Source organism: Rana temporaria, chromosome 3 (assembly GCF_905171775.1).
Source record: "Rana temporaria chromosome 3, aRanTem1.1, whole genome shotgun sequence".
Taxonomy (NCBI): domain Eukaryota; kingdom Metazoa; phylum Chordata; class Amphibia; order Anura; family Ranidae; genus Rana; species Rana temporaria.
Genome location: NC_053491.1, coordinates 360489503 through 360512550, shown reverse-complemented (window position 1 = coordinate 360512550; position 23048 = coordinate 360489503). Strand labels below are relative to the sequence as shown.

General features: G+C 47.7%; 1 protein-coding gene across 5 annotated transcripts in view; it reads left to right on the top strand.

Moving 5' to 3' along the window:
* RAD52 (RAD52 homolog, DNA repair protein) overlaps window positions 1-23048 on the top strand; it is a 288876-nt gene that overhangs the window by 60697 nt on the left and 205131 nt on the right. For all 5 annotated transcript variants that reach the window (XR_005748027.1, XM_040345286.1, XM_040345284.1 and 2 more), the window contains exon 4: window positions 7994-8087. Coding sequence is in view for 4 of the 5 variants with exons in the window: in XM_040345286.1 (XP_040201220.1) it covers window positions 7994-8087 (94 nt within the window). In the remaining variant the exon portion in view is untranslated. The remainder of the gene's footprint in view (window positions 1-7993; window positions 8088-23048) is intronic.

Below are 23048 nucleotides of genomic sequence, written 5' to 3'. Positions count from 1 at the left end.
ACCCCAAGCTATTTGCTGAGAGGCATGTCGAGTCCATGTAATATTTTATATTTTGACACAAGTTGCGGTAATATGACAAACTGATTTTTTTTTTTGCACAAAGTTGTCACTAAATTATATATTGCTCACACATGCCATGGTTATATGTGGAATTACACCCCAAAATACATTCTGCTGCTTCTCCTGAGTACGGGGATGTGTGGGACTTTTTGGGAGCCTAGCCGCGTACGGGGCCCCGAAAACCAAGCACGCCTTCAAGATTTCAAAGGGCATACATTTTTGATTTCACTCCTCACTACCTATCACAGTTTTGAAGGCCATGAAATGCCAAGATGGCACACAACCCCCCCAAATGACCCCATTTTGGAAAGAAGACACCCCAAGCTATTTGCTGAGAGGCATGTTGAGTCCATGGAATATTTAATTTTTTTGCCCCAAGTCATTGAATAATGACCAAAAATAAATAATTACGAAACGTTGTCACTAAATGATATATTTCTCACACATGCCATGGGCATATGTGGAATTACACCCCAAAATACATTCTGCTGCTTCTCCTGAGTTACGGGGATACCACATGTGCGGGACTTTTTGGGAGCCTAGCGGCGTACGGGGCCCCGAAAAACAAGCACTGCCTTCAAGATTTGTGTGAGTGAAATCAAAAATTGATGTCCTTAGAAATCTTGAAGGTGGTGATTGGTTTTCGGGGTCTCATACGCGGCTAGGCTCCTAAAAAGTCCCACACATGTGGTATCCCCGTACTCAGGAGAAGCAGCAGAATGTATTTTAAGGTGCAATTTCACATATAACCATGGCATGTGTGAGAAATATATCATTTAGTGACAATGTTTTGTACATTTTTTTTTGCTCATTATTCAATCACTTGGGGCAAAAAAATTAAATATTCCATGGACTCAACATGCCTCTCAGCAAATAGCTTGGGGTGTCTACTTTCCAAAAATGGGGTCATTTGGGGGGGTTTTGTGCTATTTTGGCATTTTATGGCCTTCGAAACTGTGATGGGTAGTGAGGAGTGAAATCAAAAATTTGCGCCCTTAGAAATGCTGAAGGCGGTGCTTGGTTTTCGGGGTCCCGTACGCGGCTAGGCTTCCAAAAAGTACCAAACATGTGGTATCCCTGTACTCGGGAGAAGCAGCAGAATGTATTTTAGGGTGCAACTCCACATATAACCATGCCATGTGTGAGCAATATATCATTTAGTGACAAGTTTTTGATTTTTTTTTTTTTTCTCATTATTCAATCACTTTGGACAAAAAAAAAAAAATTCAATGGACTCAACATGCCTCTCATCAATTTCCTTGGGGTGTCTACTTTCCAAAATGGGGTCATTTGGTTTTTTCTTGTGCTATTTTGGCATTTTATGGCCTTCGAAACTGTGATAGGTAGTGAGGAGTGAAATCAAAAATTTACACCCTTAGAAAGCCTGAAGGCGGTGATTGGTTTTTGGGGTCCCATACGCGGCTAGGCTCCCAAAAAGTCCCCCATATGTGGTATCCCCGTACTCAGGAGAAGCAGCAGAATGTATTTTGGGGTGCAATTCCACATATAACCGTGGCATGTGTGAGCAATATATCATTTAGTGACAACTTTTTACCACATACCTGCAAAGCAAATACCAATAAAAAAAATAGTAAAAAATAAAACATTTTTTAACGCAACCTGTTCCTAAAATATATATATATATATATATATATATATATATATATATATATATATATATATATATATAATGCCGAAGCATGGGGGCATCGTCCCGCAAAAAAGTTATGCCGCGTACACACGGTCGGACTTTTCTATGCCGTGAACACATGGTCAGACTTTTCTATGCCTTGTACACATGGTCAGACTTTTCCACGGGAAAGCCTCCGTAGGAATGTGAACCGTATGTACGCGGCATTAGGAGCAAAATTGCTCCTCCGCCCCTAATGCCCCCATGCTTCGGCATATATGCTCTTTTTTTAACTGTGGTGGTGAAATCACCTCCTACAGCACTGGAGTCACGGCTTTATATATCGTGGGAGCAAACGCTGTTGCTGTCAAGATAAATAAGTCCGCGCAACAGCTGAATGGCGTACCTGAAAACAGTAAAGTAAATTACATACCTGAAAAGCAAGCATGAAAAAACATAACAATAAAACTTTGCAGTATAGAATACAGTAAAAAAAAGCAGAACAATAGAGAGAGAATAGAGAGGGAGAGAACAATAAAACAACAACTATTTTTTTTTTTTTTTTTTGTGTTTTTTTTTACTTCTTTTTGTAACTGTAACTGTTCAACTTTTCGGTTCCAGGTCTGGGTCTCTCAAAATGCGATGGCATCTTGGGAGACCCTGTGTAAGTGTGCCTAGCCTGTGAAATGCTTTACCCTACACTAATAATTAACTTGTGTGTGGAAGCGTTCAAAACATTCACCAATACAAAGACCAGGATCGGCAGGACATTGGGGACAAAAATAACGGGTGTCACGCCTAAATCCTCGCTTGCTACAGACACGACATCTTCTTTGGGGGGCTCGTTGGGTAGGGGTACTCTCGAGGGCATATGAAAAATGCCTCTCATGCAGTCGGCTTACTGCATTTGGTAGGGGATGGTGAGGTACAGAACCGCCTGGATACAGGAGTTTTGTGATGATATCCTTCTGGAATTGAAGGAAGGATCCATTCCGTCCTGAAGCTTTGTATAAGACAAAAGCATTCAGTAGAGTCAATTGAAATAAATGTAGAGACACTTTTTTGTACCAGCGTCTTGTCTTACGGGAAATATGATACGGCGCCATCAACTGGTCGTTGAGGTCCACCCCTCCCATATTTTGGTTATATTTGTGGACACAGAGGGGTTTCTCCACAACACCAGTCGCCGTACGTATTTGTACTGTCGTGTCTGCGTGAAGGGTGGTAAGAAGGAAAACATTCTTATTGTCCCGCCACTTCACAACGAGCAAATTATTACATCTGCAACAGGCTCTCGCCCCCAGCCTTAGATGAGAATCTACAAGCCTCTGGGGAAAGCCCCGGCGATTAGGTCGCACGGTGCCACATGCTCCAATCTGACGATCAAACAAGTGACTAAAAAGTGGCACTCTGCTGTAATAATTGTCCACATACAAGTGGTACCCCTTTCCGAATAAGGGTGACACCAAGTCCCAAACGATCTTGCCAGCGCTCCCCATGTAATCTGGGCATCCTTCCGGCTCTACCTCACTATCTTTGCCCTCGTAAACCCTAAAGCTCCAGGTGTAGCCTGTTGCCCTGTCACAGAGCTTATAGAGCTTGACCCCGTATCTGGCACGCCTGCTGGGAAGATACTGCTCGAAAGACAAGCGGCCAGAAAATTTAATTAGGGACTCATCAACGCAGACAACTTGCTGGGGATTAAACAAGGCTGCAAAACGTTCGTTGAAATGGTTTACGAGGGGCCGAATTTTGTAGAGCCGGTCAAATTCAGGGTCTCCATGTGGATGACAAAGGGCATTGTCACTGAAATGCAGGAACCGCAGGATCGCCTCGTATCGTTTCCTGGCCATGTGAGCAGAGAATATGGGCATATGGTCAATTGGATGTGTGGACCAATACATCCGCAACTCCGGAAATTGGTGTATGCCCATGTTGAGGGTAAGGCCCAGAAAGGTCTTAAATTTGGAAACCTCAAGAGGTTTCCATTCTTTGGCAAGGAGGGTCTGGGGATTAGCGGCAATGTAGGTACCAGCATGTAAATTACTCTGGTCCACAATAGATCTATAGAGATCTTCCGTGAAATACAGCGAATAAAAATCAGTGGCATAAAATTCGTTGTATCCACCTGAATACCGGGTTGGCCAGTGAATGGGGGAAGTACGGGTTCTGCAGAAGTGGTGGGTACCCAATCAGCATAGGCGAATTCTGCAGGAAGGACACTATGGGCACGACGGGCCTGTCTTTGTCTTCTTCTTGGTGGCAGTGGGACACTACTTGTGCTTGCCACCTCGCCAGCTTGAACTGCACTTATGGGACTCGCCACGTCACCACGTGATACTGCAGTGCTGGATGAACGACCAGGGTGTACTAGGCTGCTGGTGCTTGCCAATCCACCAGAAGGAATAGCGGCGCTAGTACTGGCTCTCTGCTCCATACAAGTGTCCTGCGGTTCTTGCTGCTCAACAACATCAGAACGGGGTCGGGTACGCCTGGCCTTAGCAGGGACCACAACTCCGTCGTCAGAGCTATCTGACATGGAGCTGCTGTCGTAAATAGGATCGTATTCTGAGCCCGAATCTGACAGATACGTGACCTCCTCTTCACTATCTGTCATGCTCAGGATCCTAAAAGCCTCTTCACCAGTGTACATTCGCTTTGCCATTTTGGGCTCTAAATTTAGTGGTACACCGGTGATGATTCACAGGTAAAAAAAGCACCGGACTATAGAAAGGAAAATGTAGAAAACGCTTCGAAAAAAACTGTTGGCGATCACAGGGATCAGGCCTGTCTCAGTTATGTGTGCTGTGTTTTTGAAGTGACAGTGATCGATCGATACTGCATTTGGGTGGGTTGGGCTGGGCTGGGCGGCAAAACGCAGGTGCTAGCGGGTATCTGGGCTGATTCCACTAACAATGCGTTTTTGGGTACCCTAAACTGCTGGGTACGCTAGTATAGATCTGATCAGATCAGGTATCGATCCGTTCAGATACTATACCACTAAGGGGGGTGTATGCTTTGCGAGTGGGTGTAAGCGTTACTGGCACTAACCTAACGCTGCCTGGGGCGATGCAGACTCTGACTGACGCTAACATTTTATTTATATCACCCGCCAGGCGATCAGGGGGTTAAACCTTTATTGGGTTATATACTGCGGGTGCCCTGATGCTATAAACAGCAAACTAACTAACCAGCGTCAACCGTAACACTTATACGGTGATCACTGGTGAAAGGGTTAACTAAGGGGTAATCAGGGGGTTAAAACCTTTATTAGGTAATATATGGGGGTACCTGACGCTTTCTAAAAACCTGGCGGCGAACCTAAAATAACTAAATAACTAATTGGCTAACCTGCGTCACCAGTGACACTTATACGGTGATCACTGGTGAAAGGGTTAACTCTAGGGGCAATCAGGGGTTAAAACCTTTATTTATGGGGGTACCTAACGCTATAGAATTTGGCGGCGAACCTCAAAAAAAACTAGCTACCTAGCGGCAACAGTGACACTAATACAGCGATCAGAAAACCGATCGCTTAGTGACACTGGCAATAGGGGGTGAAAGGGTTAACTAGGGCGGTGATCAAAGGGTTAAATCTTTATTAGGGGGGGGTAGGGGGCTACCCTGGACCCTGGACCTAAAGGGGCCTAAGACTAACTGCCCTAACACTTTTTTCTGTCACACTGACACTAAATGCAGTAATCAGAAAATAAATGATCACTGCATTCAGTGACACTGTGACAGGGGACTGGGGGGGGTGATCGGCGGTGACTGGGGGGGGTTAAGTGTGCCTATGTGTACCTGTGTCAGTGTACTGTTAGGTGCAACTTACTGTGTGATGTCTTCTCTCCTCAGCGGCGGTCGAAAAGACCGCCACAAGGAGAGATCACATCACTTCCCTCTTCCTGTGTTTACACTTAGCACAGGAAGAGGCGGGGGAAGTGCGCGCATTGGCTCAGAGCGATCGCGAGGGGGTGGCTGAAAACGAATGGCTGAAAACGAATAGCTGCCCCCTCATCCCGGATCGCTCCTGAAGCCTACGGAACCACCGCATGTACCGGGGGGTTGCGATCGGACCCCCGACCCACGTCTAGGCAGGCACGTACAGGTAAGTGGATGTGCCTGTCTGTGCCATTCTGCCGACGTAAATGTACATGCGGCGGTCCGGAAGTGGTTAATATTTACATGACTTCTCCCAGGAGCCAGCCTAATGCTTGCATGAAGGCTGAGATCTCTTGGGAGGAGTACTGAGCCCCTCCCACCAGCCATGATCTACATTAATTGCATAGAGAAGCACATTAAAGCGGTAGTTCACCCTGACCCACATGATGTTACCATCGAGACAGGCATTGTAGCGCGAGCTACAGTATGCCTGTCCCGATTTTTTTAACCCCGTACTCACCTCGTAGTCGTCCATCGTAGATTTCGGCTCCCGCGGGGAATGGGCGTGCCTATGGAGAGGGAGGATGATTGACGGCCGGCCCTGGCACGTCACTCTCCCCGAAGACAGCCGGAGTAGGTCTCGGCTCTTCACGGCGCGTGCGCACAGGCTATGCGCACGCGTCGTGAAGACCAAGCCTATTTCGGCTATTTCCGGAGAAGCGTGACGCGCCAGAGCCGGCCGTCAATCATCCTCCGTCTCCAGAGGCACGCCCATTCCCCGGTATCTTCGATGGACGACTACAAGGTGAGTATGGGGGGAAAAAATTCGGGACAGGCATACTGTAGCTCGCGCTACAGTGCCTGATTTAAAGGTAAAAGAAAAAAATTTTTTTTTTTTCCTGTCGATAGGGTGAACCCCCGCTTTAAGCTGGGTGATGAATTAAAAAAGTAAAAAAAATAAAAAGTTAAAGATTTTTGTAAAAATGTATTTACTAGGGAAGGCAAACTTTAAGCAGATTAAACTATAGTGCTGTATAATATGTATGTTCCATGGCAAAAAAAAAAAAGTTCATAAAGAACTTCCTGCGAGGGAAAGATTACCTGAAATGCTGAGATATTTAATTTCTCTTCAATTCCATTACATAATCTCCCTGACAGTAGCCATGACTCATGACTAATTATTATTTTTGTCAGGTTTGCTGGGGGTGGGGAAGGTTGATTTGCATATTATAAAGTTAATCAGTTGGAGCCTGCCATTGTTGACCACCTGAAAATGCCAGTTGCCAGTGTTTTATTCTGATCTTCTGAGTTAAAAAAAAAAAAAAAGCCACTGACCTTTAACAAGTATCTAGATCAGGAGTGTCAGAGAGCAGTTAGCAATCCTTATCTGCATGCCTTTTCCATGTGAGTAAGTCAGAAGTTATTACTATAACAGGCAGGGCTGGTACAAGGATTTTTGCTGCCCCCCCCCCCCCCCCCCCGGCTTCACCCCTGACTCCACCCCCTTTTCCCTGCCCACGTAAACCCCACCTTTTCAATGAAATGCTCTTTAAATGCAGCCCACCGGCATCCATCAAATGCAGCCTCACCAGAGCCCATCAATGAAGCCTCACCAGCGCCCATCAAATGCAGCCTCACCAGCGCCCATCAAATGCAGCCTCACCAGCGCCCATCAAATGCAGCCTCACCAGCGCCCATCAAATGCAGCCTCACCAGCGCCCATCAAATGCAGCCTCACCAGCGCCCATCAAATGCAGCCTCACCAGCGCCCATCAATGAATGTTTGCTTGCTTCCATTCATTTGGGAATCGGGACAGACACAGTCCTCCACCACCACTGCACCTCTGACACTATGTGCAAACCGAGCGGGCGCTGCCTGCTGATGCTGAGACTTAGTTGCTTGCTAAAGAGAGAATAGAGTAGGAACACCAGTGGCCGGGCGCCCTAGGCGGCTTCCTAGTTTGCCTAGTGGTAGCACCGGCCCTGATAACAGGGTCCGTATGACATCTAGACAACTACTATTGACAGCTTTCTTTCTGTGATGACAGCTTAGCTTCCCTTTTAACTTACAGCCTTGTGGTGTTTAAGGGTATCGCAGTATACATTTGCGCCTTCAATTGCAAAATATTGCTGTGTAATGGAAGGTGACTAGGGAAGATCAGTTGGGTTCTGCCATGTGAACAAACCACCTAATGTGGGGCATATTGCACATGAAAGGAGGGGTTTAAAATGGATTTGATTTGTCTTTGTGTGTAATGACAAGGTAAGGATCTAAGCAGTAAAGAGGAGGATGTTGCAGAAACTTAAACAATAGCTTCACTTGGAATGTATGTTTTGCGAAAATCATTTTTTTTTTTTTTTTTTCAGTTGTGCTCAATGAACACGAGGATGCATTATCAGTGTATTTTTTTCTCTTGTAAGGTCTGTTATATTGAAGGGCACAGAGTAATCAGCTTGGCGAATGAGATGTTTGGGTACAATGGCTGGTCGCACTCCATTACTCAGCAGAATGTGGGTGAGTTTCAGTGACAGAAAACAAAAATTAGACATTCTTTCAGATTTAAGAAATATATCCTGGTTATAACTATTTCTATAGTGTGTAAGCTTTTTGTCAAACTCTGGATAAAGCCCAATGCAACAACAGAGCTTTCCTTTTGAAAGCTGGACTTTGAGACACCCACCTTATCAGCAGGTTGCTTTGCCTGAAGCGGATCTGGCCTTTTAGTTGACACCTATGAGTGGTCTTGTTGGGTGGTAACTGCTTAAATCTTATTCTACAGTACCAGACACAGGCTGAGTATAACCCTAACCCACTCTGAGTGTTCTCAGCTTTTTACTAGTGTCCTAAGGTGATGGACCATTTCTCTCCTACAGAGAAATCACTTGGCTTAAAAGTGTAACATAAGGAAAACTTTATTTTTTTTTCTTCATTTTGGATGTAGTAAAGGGGGGTTATAACCCTTCACTTCCTGTCCTATAACCAAAACAGGAAGTTAGAGGCAATCCCTCCAAAATAAGGGAATCAAGGATCCAGGATCACCAGAAATACAATTTCCATTGGAAGATCTCCCCTCTAGGAGTGTTCTGATGTCAGCCCAAAATTTGGGATTTTATTTTACTTTCATTTTTGATGACAGTGGTAAACAGGACAAATAGAGATGGCAAATCTCCTTAAGGAGGGCTCAGACACCGTTAAAAACAGACAGGTGTTCTAATCCCTCTCCACTCTATCCAAAACTAAAACAAGTTTTGCCTTTTGTTACATTTTAAATACTTACATTTTTATTGAATTTTTTGATTAACGAATTTGACTCTTGAATGGGCTTCATGGTCTACTAATACAACTATAGTAGCAGTGCATCCAGATTGGTGTAACCTTGATAAAACCTTGGAAACTGTACCTGGACCCCATGCTGTGGGCATAGCCAGTAATGTTGCTTCGGACACTGGATCCTGTATGGGCGCTCACCTTGGCACTTGGTGCAACGTGTGTAGTTAGCCGTAGGGTACTATACAAGTCCAGGTCCATTCCTATGGAACCCAGACCTTGAAGACACCTTCAGGGGTATGCGCAAAGTGATGGCTGAAGACTGGACCCTATGTAGAGACCAACAAAGTGGACTTGTAATACAGGGTCTCCCTCACTCTGACCATTGCTGTGTTTGAAATATATTTACTTTACAGTGTAAACCTGGCAAACTTGGCACTAACAGCCCTTCAGAGCTTGGCATCAGGTGGATGACCAGGTGTTGCATCACACCAAAGGTCTCACATTTCACAGACACTTCCACCTAAACCCCTTTATAAGGTACCGAGTTGCATCCTCCGTCTTTTCACCACAAGGACTTTGATACATGATGGTGTTCACTTGGGTAGTTGTGTACTCCTTCTCGGACAAACTTACCCTATATTCCACATACTTTTCTATGAGTACCCTGTAGGGGAATACCTTTTATGTGTACTTATGGCAGAAACCAGGTGAAAGGAGGCCACAGCAAAAGCTCCTGCAAACATTTTCTTTTTTAAAGGCCTACAAAATACTCAGCTGCAGAATTACATTGCTTCCCCTGCACCAGAGCAAAACCCATTTTTTAACAATGGTCTTTGCATCTGATTCTAGCTCTATCTCAGAAACGTCTACCTGACTAAAGCAGACGTTTCTGCAACTATCTCACAATTTCTTGGACAACTAACAGCTTTAATTGGGCCCTCACTTTCCGTGGTTTAAAAATGCCAGGGTCCTTTCCCAACGCCACCATCTCTACCTGAATCCGATCCTGATATGCCCACCTTAGAAAAGGCAGACATAGAACCAAAAATGTATTAAAAGGTTGGAGTAAGTGTACACTGTTAAAGTCTACCATTCTGGCGGCAACTAGATTATAGTGATTCATGGGAACAGAAAGCGTATCTCAGTGCGGGTAAACTTTCTTAATATGGAGAGCCTCAGGTGCAGCCCCCGACATCACCAAAGGGCCACACATAAAATTCAGTTAATATACAGTATCGGGGCGGAGCCAGCAGCCGACATGTGAGCAGCTCTGAACCGGAGCTCCTTGCAGGACAGAAAATCCTTCAGACATCCTGGGCTTCAGAGGCGCAGATTCTCAGCAGCAACGGCACCCCCTGGCTCCCGAGACCGTGCCGATCACAAAGGCATGGTTAAATACGGCCGGGCACCCATGGAATCGCCCACAGAACATTTGCCTGGGGATCCCAAGATGGCGGCGGCCATGCGGCGGACGATCAGGGCCCTAGCTCTGCACAGCACGATGGCGCTGACTGGCCCCCTCTTCCCGATGGCAAGGTAAGCCAGTTACCCCCCAGAACTAAGGGGGGGTGGGGGAAGCGGAGCCTGGCATGGGAGAGGGGGAGCCCTCCCTGAAGCAGATTATGGAGGCCATCTGCACTTGCCAAGCCACACTGACTGAGCATATTGATGGCATACGGATTGAAATATCATTCCTCAAACATGATGTGCAGACTATCGGAGAGAGAGCGGTTGAAGCTGAGCAGAGGATTAGTGATTTGGAGGATGTGGTGCGTCCCTTGGAAAATAAATTGCAAAATGTACACTGTGAGGTGATAGCTCATACTGATAAGCTTGGGGACATGGAGGACCGCCAAAGGAGGAACAACATCCGTTTGGTAGGCTTCCCTGAGAAAGCAGAAGGCAAGCAGCCTGAAGATTTTCTTGAGCTGTGGCTTAAAGATAATATGGCGGACACTACGTTCTCGCGCTTATTTGCCATAGAAAGGGCTCACAGGGTGCCATCGAAACCCCCCCCTCCTGGGTCCCACCCACGCCCGATGATAGCACGTATTCTGCACTTCAGAGATCGTGAAAATATCCTCTGTGCAGCCCGCACTATAGGAGACCTGCAATTTAATGGGAATCGTATTTCTATTTATCCTGACTTCTCTGCAGCTATGCACAAACAGAGAGTTTTCTGCATGTCAAGAAGAGGCTCCGGGACTTACACATGGCTTACCATATGATGTACCCAGCAAAACTCAGAGTGGTCGACAAGGGCAAATTTTTTTTCTTTAATTCTTTTACAGATGTTTTATGCTGGCTGGACTCTAGGGGGCGCCCTAGTCAGGAAATGGTCACTGAATGAGTGTCGCACACCTTGGACTCAGTCTGTGTCTCATGTCTCGCAGACTTGCTGCTGTTTTGTATGTCCTGCGGCTGACAAATACTTTTCACTGATCTGATGTTCCAGTTCCATTGAGACATGTCCTGCACGGATTCACCTGCAGATTGAACAAACTACCTTCTTTTGAACGTTCCTGTCTGGTTCACGGGTGAACTCCACCCCCCCCCCACCCCCTTCTTCCACCACCCCCATTTTTTATCCCCCCCCCCCCTTTTTTTCTCACCACCCCCCCCCCTTTTTTTTTTTGCTTATTGTTTTGTTTCTCATTTTTATTTTTTCTCTGCACTAGGACTGAGACTCTTAGCATATTTCTACATGTGTATTTGCACTGACGACCTGCAGTCCATACTCTCCAGTGGGAGTCCGCAGGCAGGGGGTGGAGGCCTTAAAACCCCCCGAGGTCGTTTATTGTTATGGTTATGGAATGCGGACACTCAGCATGTTGGGGCTGTGTGCAGGGTGGGAGGGGAAGGGTTGTTAAGTTTTGTTGGTTAGTGTCGTGTGCTGCTGTCTCTCTCTGTTTTGATCCCCACAGGTTGCAGGGGCTGACCATGAACTGGTTGGCTGACGCTCTCCCGGGTATAGAGTTCTGGTACGCTTGCTTACTCAATGGCGGGTAAGATAAATATACTGTCCTGGAGTGTCCGGGGTATGAATTCGAAGATAAAACGTTCTCTTGTCTTTGACTTTATACGGAGGTACAGACCCCTTATTATGTTACAGGAGACACATCTCCAGGGTTCCAAGGTTTTGGCGTTGAAGAAAGCTAATATTATGAGGGTCATACATGCTGAATACTCTACTTATTCTAGGGGAGTTGCCATTTTAGTCACTAAGAAAGCAGCAGCACATATTTTACAGGTTAAATCTGATCCCAATGGGAGGTATGTTATCCTAGTGTGTCAGCTCTTTGGCATGTGTGTAACCTTAGTGTGTGTATATATCCCACCTCCATTCTCTTTCCAGGTCTTGGAGGGAATTCTGGGTGCCGCAGTACAGATAGCACAGGACCCGCTACTATTGCTGGGCGATTTCAATGTGGTGTCGACCCAGGAGTCAGGGCATACTCATGCCACTCGGGGACGCATAAGACACTATCTAGAATAAATATGCTGCTATCTTCTGTAGATGGTCTCCCCATTATCTCTGGGGCCAGGTACCTTCCCAGAGCCCTTTCAGATCACTCTCCTATGGAAGTCACATTGAATTTGGATGTGCCCACTGGGAGACGGATGTGGCGTATGAAGACGCAGTGGTTGGAGGAGGAGTATGTGACACTAGGCTGTAAAACGGCTATAGGCCATTATTGGAGTGAGAATGGTTCAGACACTACGGTACATAATAAATGGGATGCCTTTAAAGCCACCATGAGGGGGGTGTTCACTAAGGAGACGTGAAGCGGGCGGAACTTGACGCTGCCGCTGCTGAACAGCTTTATGTACAAAACCCATCCCCCGATACCTATAGCTCGTGGCAGGACCTGACGAGACAATATAAGCTACTGCTGACTGATCAGACCTTGAAAAAGCAATTGCAACAGACCAGATCCATTTTTGAATTTGGTGACAAGGGTGGGCGCTTGCTGGCCTTTTTGGCGAGACCTATGTATGCCCCTACCTCGGTACTGCAACTTAGACGCCCAGAGGGTGATTTAGTGAGCGATTCCCAGGGTATCCTATCCACGTTCCTAGACTTTAATGATAATTTATATCAATCCCAATCTGGGTGTACTGATCAGGAACTTTCCTCCTATCTAGACAACATGACTCTCCCATCCTTGACGTTGGGAGACAGTGCTGCTCTGGAACAATCCATCACAATTTAAGAAATGGCTGTTTCCATTTCCTCCTTTAAACCGGGTAAGTCGCCTGGATTGGATGGTTTCCCGGCGGAATAGTATCAGCTACACAAAGCGAGCCTAGTTCCCCGTCTTCAGACAGTACTTATAGCAGCAGAAAAAGAGGGTATTTTGCCAGAATCCAATGCGTGAGGCCCTGATTGTAGTCATTCCAAAGCCAGGTAAGGATTCGATGGAGTGTGAGTCATACAGACAGTGGCGGCCCGTCCATAGGGGGTAGCCTGGGCTTTTGACAAAAAAAAATAAAAAAAAATGTCACTTTAAGAGCGTCCGGGCGCCGGACACACGGCAGTCTATGGGAAGCTTCCCAGCTTGCAATCAGCTGATTGCAAACTGGGAAGCTGATTTGTTCGTGTTTAGGGTGTGTGCAGGGCGCAAGCTGTGCGCCCGCACACACTCCCACTCGCCACTGATTTGTCCCTGGCTCCTGCCCTGTCTTTTTTATTGGCCAGACCCGAGGGTGATTGGGCGGTGCTTTTTCGGCACTGCCGCGTCACTTTCAGTTTCCCGGCACTCGGCAGGCTCGCTGACTGCGACTTGTGGAGTGCGGACTTCGGAGAGTAAGGCAAGGACCGGGACCCTTTTGTAAGGCGAGGATCGCAGTGGCAGCGGATGGATGGATACAGAGCTGCAGCTGGCAGTGTACCAGAGAGCACCAGTTGAGTGCGGGGATCGGAGAGGTCAGGAATACTTCCCTATTTGCTGTTGGCGGCATTGCATGTGCCGCATGTCTCTGTCTCTCTCTCTCTCTCTCTCAGCAGTCAGCACCATCATGCTTCCAGGCAGCTTTCTCCTCCTCGGTCTCCTCTCCAGAGCAGCAAACCGAGTGTGTGACTGTTCCATCCAGTGAGCTGAGCAGTGAGTACTGTGTCCTGCCCCGATCCTGCCACCCCTCCACCCCCTCTGATCACTTTTCACAGCTGCTGCAGAGCTTCATGAGAGGGGAGGGGCTGCTGAGTGTTGTGGTTCGTGGCAGTGACTGGCAGCTGTGGGGTTTCTCCACCCTAAACACCCCCCCTGCATCTCCACCCTAAACGGTGACAGTGGTGACAATGGGCACAGTGACAACAATTAAAGGGCACAGTCACAGTGACATGCACAGTGGCAAAAATGGGAACAGTGGTGACAATGGGCACAGTGGCAACAATTAAAGGGCACAGTGACATGCACAGTGGCAAAAATGGGCACAGTGGTGACAATGGGCACAGTGGCAACCATTAAAGGGCACAGTGACATGCACAGTGGCAAAAATGGGCACAGTGGTGACAATGGGCACAGTGGCAACAATTAAAGGGCACAGTGACATGCACAGTGGCATCAATGGGCACAGTGGTGACAATGGGCACAGTGGAAACAATTAAAGGGCACAGTGGCAACAATGGGCACAGTGGCGACAATTAAAGGGTACAGTGGTGACAATTGGCACAGTAGCGACAATTGAGGGGCACAGTGGCTGCGTTTGATGGCATGGCACAGTGACTGCATTTGATGGCATGACACAGTGGTGCGAATTGATGGCATAGTGACTGCATTTGATGGCATGGCACAGTGGTGACAATTGATGGCACAGTGGCTGTGTTTGATCGCATGGCACAGTGACTGCGTTTGATGGCATGGCACAGTGGCTGTGTTTGATGGCATGGCACAATGACTGCGTTTGATGGCATGGCACAGTGACTGCATTTGATGGCATGGCACAGTGGTGCGAATTGATGGCATAGTGACTGCATTTGATGGCATGGCACAGTGGTGACAATTGATGGCACAGTGGCTGTGTTTGATGGCATGGCACAGTGACTGCGTTTGATGGCATGGCACAGTGGCTGCGTTTGATGGCATGGCACAGTGGCTGCGTTTGATGGCATGGCACAATGATTGCATTTGATGGCATGGCACAGTGGTGCGAATTGATGGCATAGCACAGTGGTGATAATTGATGGCACAGTGGCTGCGTTTGATGGCATGGCACAGTGGCTGCGTTTGATGGCATGGCACAGTGGCTGCGTTTGATGGCATGGCACAGTGACTGCGTTTGATGGCATGGCACAGTGACTGCGTTTGATGGCATGGCACAGTGACTGCGTTTGATGGCATGGCACAGTGACTGCGTTTGATGGCATGGCACAGTGGTGCGAATTGATGGCATAGTGACTGCATGGCACAGTGGTGACAATTGATGGCACAGTGGCTGTGTTTGATGGCATGGCACAGTGGCTGCGTTTGATGGCATGGCACAGTGGCTGCGTTTGATGGCATGGCACAGTGGCTGCGTTTGATGGCATGGCACAGTGGCTGCGTTTGATGGCATGGCACAGTGGCTGCGTTTGATGGCATGGCACAGTGGCTGCGTTTGATGGCATGGCACAGTGGCTGCGTTTGATGGCATGGCACAGTGGCTGCGTTTGATGGCATGGCACAGTGGCTGCGTTTGATGGCATGGCACAGTGGCTGCGTTTGATGGCATGGCACAGTGGCTGCGTTTGATGGCATGGCACAGTGGCTGCGTTTGATGGCATGGCACAGTGGCTGCGTTCAATGGCATGGCACAGTGGTGCGAATTGATAACATAGTGACTGCATTTGATGGCATGGCACAGTGGTGATAATTGATGGCACAGTGGCTGCGTTTGATGGCATGGCACAGTGGTGACAATTGATGGGCACAGTGAGGCTGCAATTTTTTTTTTCCGTTTGCGCCCCCTCAAAATTTTTGAGCACCAGCCGCCACTGCATACAGACCGATCTCGTTGATCAACACTGATGTCAAAATATTGGCCAAAATTTTGGCCGGTAGATTGCAGTCGGTGATACTTAAACTGATCAACTCGGATCAAATGGGTACTCGATGTACCCAAATGAACCTTAGGCGGTTGTATGTCAATTTACAAACGCCTCGCGTCAATGTAGGTAAACGAGTGGTGGCATCACTCGATACAAAAAAGTGTTTGATTCGGTCGAATAGAATTATCTCTTTGCCCTACTTTTGAAATTAGGCTTCAGACCGCGATTTGTAAACTGGGTTAGGCAACTTTACAGTGAACCTAGGGCTAGTATTAGGGTCAATGGACTTATCTCAAATTCATTTAAGATTGGTAGGGGGACGAGGCAGGGCTGTCCCCTGTCTCCACTTTTGTTTGCATTGGCCATAGAGCCTCTTGCGGTTAGGCTTAGACGTCAGGCTGACATCAAAGGGCTGTTGGTTGGGGACATGGAGGAACGTGTATCATTATACGCGGACAATATGCTGCTGTACTTGGGAGATCCAGACATCTCCTTGTCTACTGCATTTTCCCTGATACAAGAGTTGGGAGATTTCTCTGGATTTAGAATCAATTGGTTTAACCACTTAAACCCCGGACCAAAATGCAGCTAAAAGACCAGGCTAGGTTTTGCGATTCGGCACTGCGTCGCTTTAACAGACAATTGCGCGGTCGTGCGACATGGCTCCCAAACAAAATTGACGTCCTTTTTTTCCCACAAATAGAGCTTTCTTTTGGTGGTGTTTGATCACCTCTGCGGTTTTTATTTTTTGCGCTATAAACAAAAATAGAGCGACAGTTTTGAAAAAAATGCAATATTTTTTACTTTTTTCTATAATAAATATCCCCCACAAATATATTAAAAAAAACATTTTTTTTCCTCAGTTTAGGCCGATACGTATTCTTCTACATATTTTTGGTAAAAAAAATTGCAATAAGTGTATCGGTTGGTTTGTGCAAAATTTATAGCGTTTACAAAATAGGGGATAGTTTTATTGCATTTTTATTATTATTTTTTTTTTTTTTACTACTAATGGCGCGATCAGCGATTTTTTTCGTGGCTGCGACAATATGGCGGACACTTTGAACAATTTTGACACATTTTTGGGACCATTGTCATTTTCACAGCAAAAAATGCATTTAAATTGCATTGTTTATTGTGAAAATGACAGTTGCAGTCTGGGAGTTAACCACAGGAGGCGCTGAAGGAGTTATGTTTAACCTAGTGTGTGTTTACAACTGTAGGGGGATGTGGCTGTAGGTCTGACGTCTTCGATTGTGTCTCCCTATAAAAGGGATGACACATTCGATGCAGCCGCCACAGTGAAGCACAGGAAAGCTGTGTTTACATACAGCTCTCCCCGTTCTTCAGCTCCGGGGAGCGATCGCGAGGGGGTGGCTAGAAACGAATACTTATAGAATTGTCAATAGATACGTTTTCTGAGGTGAACTTCTGGCCTGTGATTAGGGACTTCAGAGACAGGGTACAGAAATGGAAGGATCTCCCGCTTACGTTGTTGGGTAGGGCCAATTTATTTAAAATAATTTTTCTCCCGAAATTTTTGTATGTTCTCTCTAACGCCCCATTATATATCCCTAGGAAGACATTCAGATACATTGACTTCCTGCTGACCTCTTTCTTGTGGGGCGGTCCGGGTGTCGCTGACCGTCTTGCAGTTGCCGGTAGGGAGGGGAGGTCTGGCGATTCCCGACCTCTGTTTGTACTACTTGGCGTCACAGCTGGTCCAGGCTCACTGGCGAATGTTCCCGCAGCTGAACAATGCCTCTACTGCGGTGGAGGCGGCTGCGGCGACTTCTTACGAGACGCTGTTGCACTTTTTCTATAGGGGGGAGGTCTCCACGGTGGGTGGAATGGCTGTGCTCAAATCGGCTAAGCGGGTACTTGAGATTTGTATGAAACATATACAGGATGGTCCCTTGCACTTATCACCCAACGCCCCACTATGGTTTAATCCCAGACTGACTAATTTTTCTGCTAGATGACGGTCATAGATGGGCCAAATTTGGTCTTGTCTATCTGCACCAACTATTTGATAAGGGGGAACTCAAAACATTTGCGCAATTAAAGAGAGAGATGGGTGTTCCTGGTTATTCCACTACACCAGGCTGAAGCGCGCTGCTCGTGCTCAATTTTGTGCGGGGCCTGTTATTTTGGAAAACACTAAGTTGGAAGTATTGATTGTAGAACCTGAACACACCAAACAAATTTCTGTTTATTATGCTGTACTCATGGGAAGGAAGCAGCCGAGAGCGGAGAAATTGAGACTGAAATGGACTGCTGTGATTCCTGAATTGACTGAAACTCAGTGGGAGGGGGTTTTGATGTCTTATCTACCTACAGTAATTTCTGCTAGGGACAAACTAATACAACTGAGGTACCTGCACCAAATGTATTACACACCACACAGATTATATAGGATGGGCAGAAGAGATGACCCTATTTGTCATAAGTGTCTGGTGGCGGAAGGTACTTTTATTCACATGGTGTGGGAGTGTAATAGGATACTACCATTGTGGTCGCAGGTAACCCAGTTTATGGCGGATACTTTTGATCTCCCGAACATATGTAGTCCACTTTTGGGCCTCCTAGGTATTATAGAAGGAATTGGCTAAAGGCTAGTAAATTTGGACTTTGAAGGCACACGGTACATATGGTAAGAAAGCTAAATAAATTTTTCTCTATCGTACATCACGGGACACAGAGCTGGTTCAATAATTACTAAGTGGGTTATATAGTCTACCTTCAGGTGATGGACACTGGCACTCTCAAACAGGAAGTTCCCTCCCTATATAACCCCCTCCCCTACAGGAAGTACCTCAGTTTTTTTGCCAGTGTCTTAGGTGTTGGTCACGTTTGGATAGTCATGCTGTAAGGGTCCTTGGGGCCTAGGCAGGATAGGAGCTTCATAGCCAAAGTGGACCGTACCCGGGCCTCGGTGTGAAGAACGAGGTTTGGCCTATAATGCCTCTCTTCGCTTTGTGCCTTCTAAGGACCGAATGTTTTTCTGCTGCCATGGTGCTATATAGGTCCAGGGGAGTGGTGCTCCTATTCACAGGACCCCGGTCCCTGAAGGTCTTTGACAAAAACCCACGGTGAGGGGTGAAGGCTGGGCCTCTTGCTTTTTTGCAATACCTTGCGGCGTGGAAAGGTAAGCTTAGGAGGTACTTATGGAACTTGGTTCAAAGGTAAGGCTTCCTTTATTGGAGTTGTATGAGTTTGCCTGTTAAATTTGCTTCTATGCATAAGGCATATGTGTCCACTATGTCTTTTTAGACAGGATGGTCTCTGTATCTACCCATACATTTATTCCCCTGGCCGGGTCCCAGTTCTCGGGGTGGTATACTGGTAATCAGTATTTTATGTTTGTGTTACCCTGCTGTATGTACCTGTTATCCGTATATCTAACGCAGAGTTTCATTCTGGCGCCACGGGACCGCTCCAGCTGCTCCTCGCCCTGAACGCTGTCCTCCCTCTGCTGTCTCCATCTTGGACGTATCGTGCGTACGCGCGTACACCGCTCTTGATTTATACGTTCAGGAGGCGTGGCTGTTAGAGGGAGGAAGGGGCGGGCTACGTCCTCTCCCCAGCGTGGTGACACGGTAGTTCACATAAAGGGCTGAGCTAACCCAGCAGTCGGCTGGGACACAGAACGCTGGGTGGTCCACAGGTCTATTGGAGCTCAGGGAGCAGTGACAGGACAGTGGCTCAGACGGATGCAGCCGTTTTTTCTTCAGCTAGATTAGGCTGTTAAACTAGACCCCATAGGGGACCAGGCCTGTTAGGCATACCTTAACCTCTTAGTACCTGGAGCAGTATGGCGCCTAAGGGGTCGGGGACTGCAAAGAATGCAAAAGCTACTAAAAAACCTAGGGGTTCCCCATCTGGTTCAGAGGACCTTGGTAATCCCTCTATGGTACAGTTCTCCCCTGAGATGCCAGATATTACTGCCACAGGCGAGCCATCGGAGCCGGGTGCGGTGGCTAGCCCAACACTTCCCTCCCCTGTCTATGTCACTGAACAGGTGTTGGCTTCTACCCTTGGGGGGCTGGAGCAAAGGCTTACAGCCTTAATTGCGGCTTCCTTATCTGATAGCAAGCGGGCTAGATCCCCCTCTCCCCGGGGCCAGTCTTTGGGCCCTATGAATTTTTCCTTGGAAGAAGAATTTTTAGGGGATCAGCCTGATGAGGAACAGGAGGGGTCTGGCTCAGAGGAGTCAACCATTGAGGAACCTTTCTCTGCATCCCAAGCTGAAAAGCTTTGGATCCAGTCTTTGACGGATATGGTTCGCTCAGCATTTAATTTGCCTCTCCCAGAACCAGCGGTTAATGCTGTGTCCTCCTTGGGCTCCCTAAAAGCTCCACAGTCTGGGTTTTTCTTCCCAGTTCATCTCTTCTCGAGGACTTGATTTATCAGGACTGGGTTCGTCCTGACAGGATGTTTGTTCCTCCTAAGAGGTTTTCAGTTCTCTACCCGATGGAGGAGAAGTTCACCAAGAAGTGGTCGATCCCGGTTGTGGACGCAGCGGTGGCATGTGTGAATAAAACCTTGACCTGCCCTGTGGATAACTTCCAGATGTTTAAGGATCCGGCCGATAAGCGGTTAGAGACTCTGCTGAAGGCATCTTTTAATACAGTAGGGGCTCTAGTTCAGCCTGCTATAGCAGCCATTGGGGTTTGCCAGGCCTTAAAGGACCAGGCAAAGCAGGTTCTGAAGGACCTACCTGATCAGCAGGCTCAGGATTTGGCGGATCTACCCAGAGCTTTATGCTTTGCGGTTGATACCATGAAAGACTCCATTCAGCAGGCATCATGGCTATCATTATTTTTTGGTACACATGAGACGCCTCCTATGGTTGAAGAATTGGTCAGCTGAAGCCCCCTACAAAAAACTGCTAGCAGGATTTCCCTTTCACGGGGAAAGGTTATTCGGTGAGGAGCTGGATAAATACATCCAGAGGATCTCTAGCGGAAAGAGTACCCTATTGCCAGTCAAATAGAAGGTTCAGGGTCCTCCTCCCAAGCGGCCGGCGGCCCCCACTTTGGGTCCTTCGGCCTTTAGGCAGTATCGACGGCAGTCCAAACATGTCCGGCGAGCCTCAGGGTCAGGTACATGGCAACAGGAGGCCCTGGATCCGCAAGCCTGCCCCTAAGGCGTCCTTATGAAGCATTGCCCCCGCTCTCTCGGGTGGGGGGAAGGCTCCAAGGTTTTGCGCCTGCTTGGCAAAGGGAGGTATCCGACGAATGGGTCCTCTCAACCATCTCGCGGGGTTACCAGCTGGAGTTTCTGGGGTTTCCCCCTCCTCGCTTTCTGGTTTCAAATTTACCAGGGGACCCCAGAAAAAGAGGGTCTCTCTTGATGGCCCTGGATCGACTCTTGCTCCAAGGAGTGATTGTCGAGGTGCCAGCTCAGGAACAGGGACTAGGGTTCTACTTGAACCTCTTCATTGTTCCAAACCTGAATGGCGATGTCAGGCCAATCTTAGATCTAAGGGGCCTAAACCAGTATCTAAGAGTTCGTTCATTTCGAATGGAGTCCATTCGTTCACTAGCTGCCGCTTTACTTGCAGAAGATTTTTTAGCGTCCATAGACATAAAGGACGCATACCTTCATGTCCCTATTTTTCCAGGGCATCACAGGTTTCTGCGATTTGCGATAGGCTCACGTCACTTTCAGTTCGTGGCTCTCCCCTTTGGGTTGGCCACGGCTCCTCGAGTCTTCACAAAGATTCTGGCACCCTTGTTAGCCAACCTAAGGGCCCATGGGAATTGCCATTCTGTCTTACCTGGACGATCTACTGTTAGTAGATCATTCAGCCCCAGGTTTGAATCAGGGTGTGCGTCTCACGCTTCAGTACCTGGAGTCCTTCGGTTAGGTCATAAACAGGGACAAATCAGCCTGGGAGCCAACAAAGAGATTGGAGTATCTTGGCATGTTCCTCGATACCCACCTCCAGAGGGTGTTTTTGCCCCAAGCAAAGATCTGCTCCATAAGAGAACTAATTTTATCGGTGCTAAGCAAGGAGAGACCATCGGTCCGCATCTGCATGCGACTGATGGGGAAGCTGGTGGCAACCTTCGAGGCAGTACCTTATGCGCAGTTCCATACAAGACGATTACAGGGGGCCATCTTGTCAGCCTGGAACAAAAGGTTGCAAGCATTGGATTAATTATCCAATGGTTCTGTCCCCGTCCGTTCGACGGGCTCTGGCTTGGTGGTTAGTCCCCCAGAATGTTCAGAAGGGGAAATCCTTCAGCCCAGTCTCCTGGAAAATAATAAGCACAGAAGCCAGCCTGTCGGGCTGGGGGGCAGTCATGGGGGAACTTTCCCTGCAGGGGAGCTGGTCAAGAACAGAAGATTCGCTCCCCATCAACCTGTTGGAGATCCGGGCAGTTTATCTAGCCCTCAGGGCTTGGACAAGCAAGCTACAGGGATGCCCAGTCAGGGTGCAGTCTGACAATGTCACGGCGGTGGCATATATAAACCATCAGGGAGGCACCAGGAGTCGGGCTGCTCAGACGGAGGTAAACCAGGTCCTCACTTGGGCAGAAGCCCATGGTCCCTGCATCTCAGCAGTCTATATCCCGGGCATAGAAAATTGGCAAGCCGATTATCTCAGTCAGCAACAGCTTGTGCCAGGGGAACGGTGTCTCCATCCCGCAGTCTTTCAGGAGATTTGCCGAAGGTTGGGCACCCTGGATGTGGACCTTATGGCATCGAGGTTCAACACAAGGTTGAGGAGATTTGTGTCTCGGACAAGGGATCCCTGGGCGTGCGAAACGGATGCGTTGGTGTGCCCTTGGACGCAGTTCTCCCTTTTTTACGCATTCCCTCCTCTTCAGCTGTTGCGCCAGTTACTACGGAGAATCCGGATGGAGAACAAACCGGTAATTCTAGTGGCCCCAGCTTGGCCCCGCAGGGCATGGTTTTCCCTCATTGTAAGGATGGCGGTAGGAGAACCTTGGTCGCTCCCGCTCCGGCCAGACCTACTTTCACAAGGGCCGATCTTCCACCCTTCTTTTCGGTCGCTAAATTTGACGGCCTAGCGGTTGAATCCTATATCCTAAGTAAGAGGGGTCTTTCCAACCCAGTGGTCTCTACTCTAATCAATGCCAGGATGCCAGTTTCTAGACTGATTTATTATAGGGTGTGGAAGTCTTACTTAGCCTACTGTGATGCCA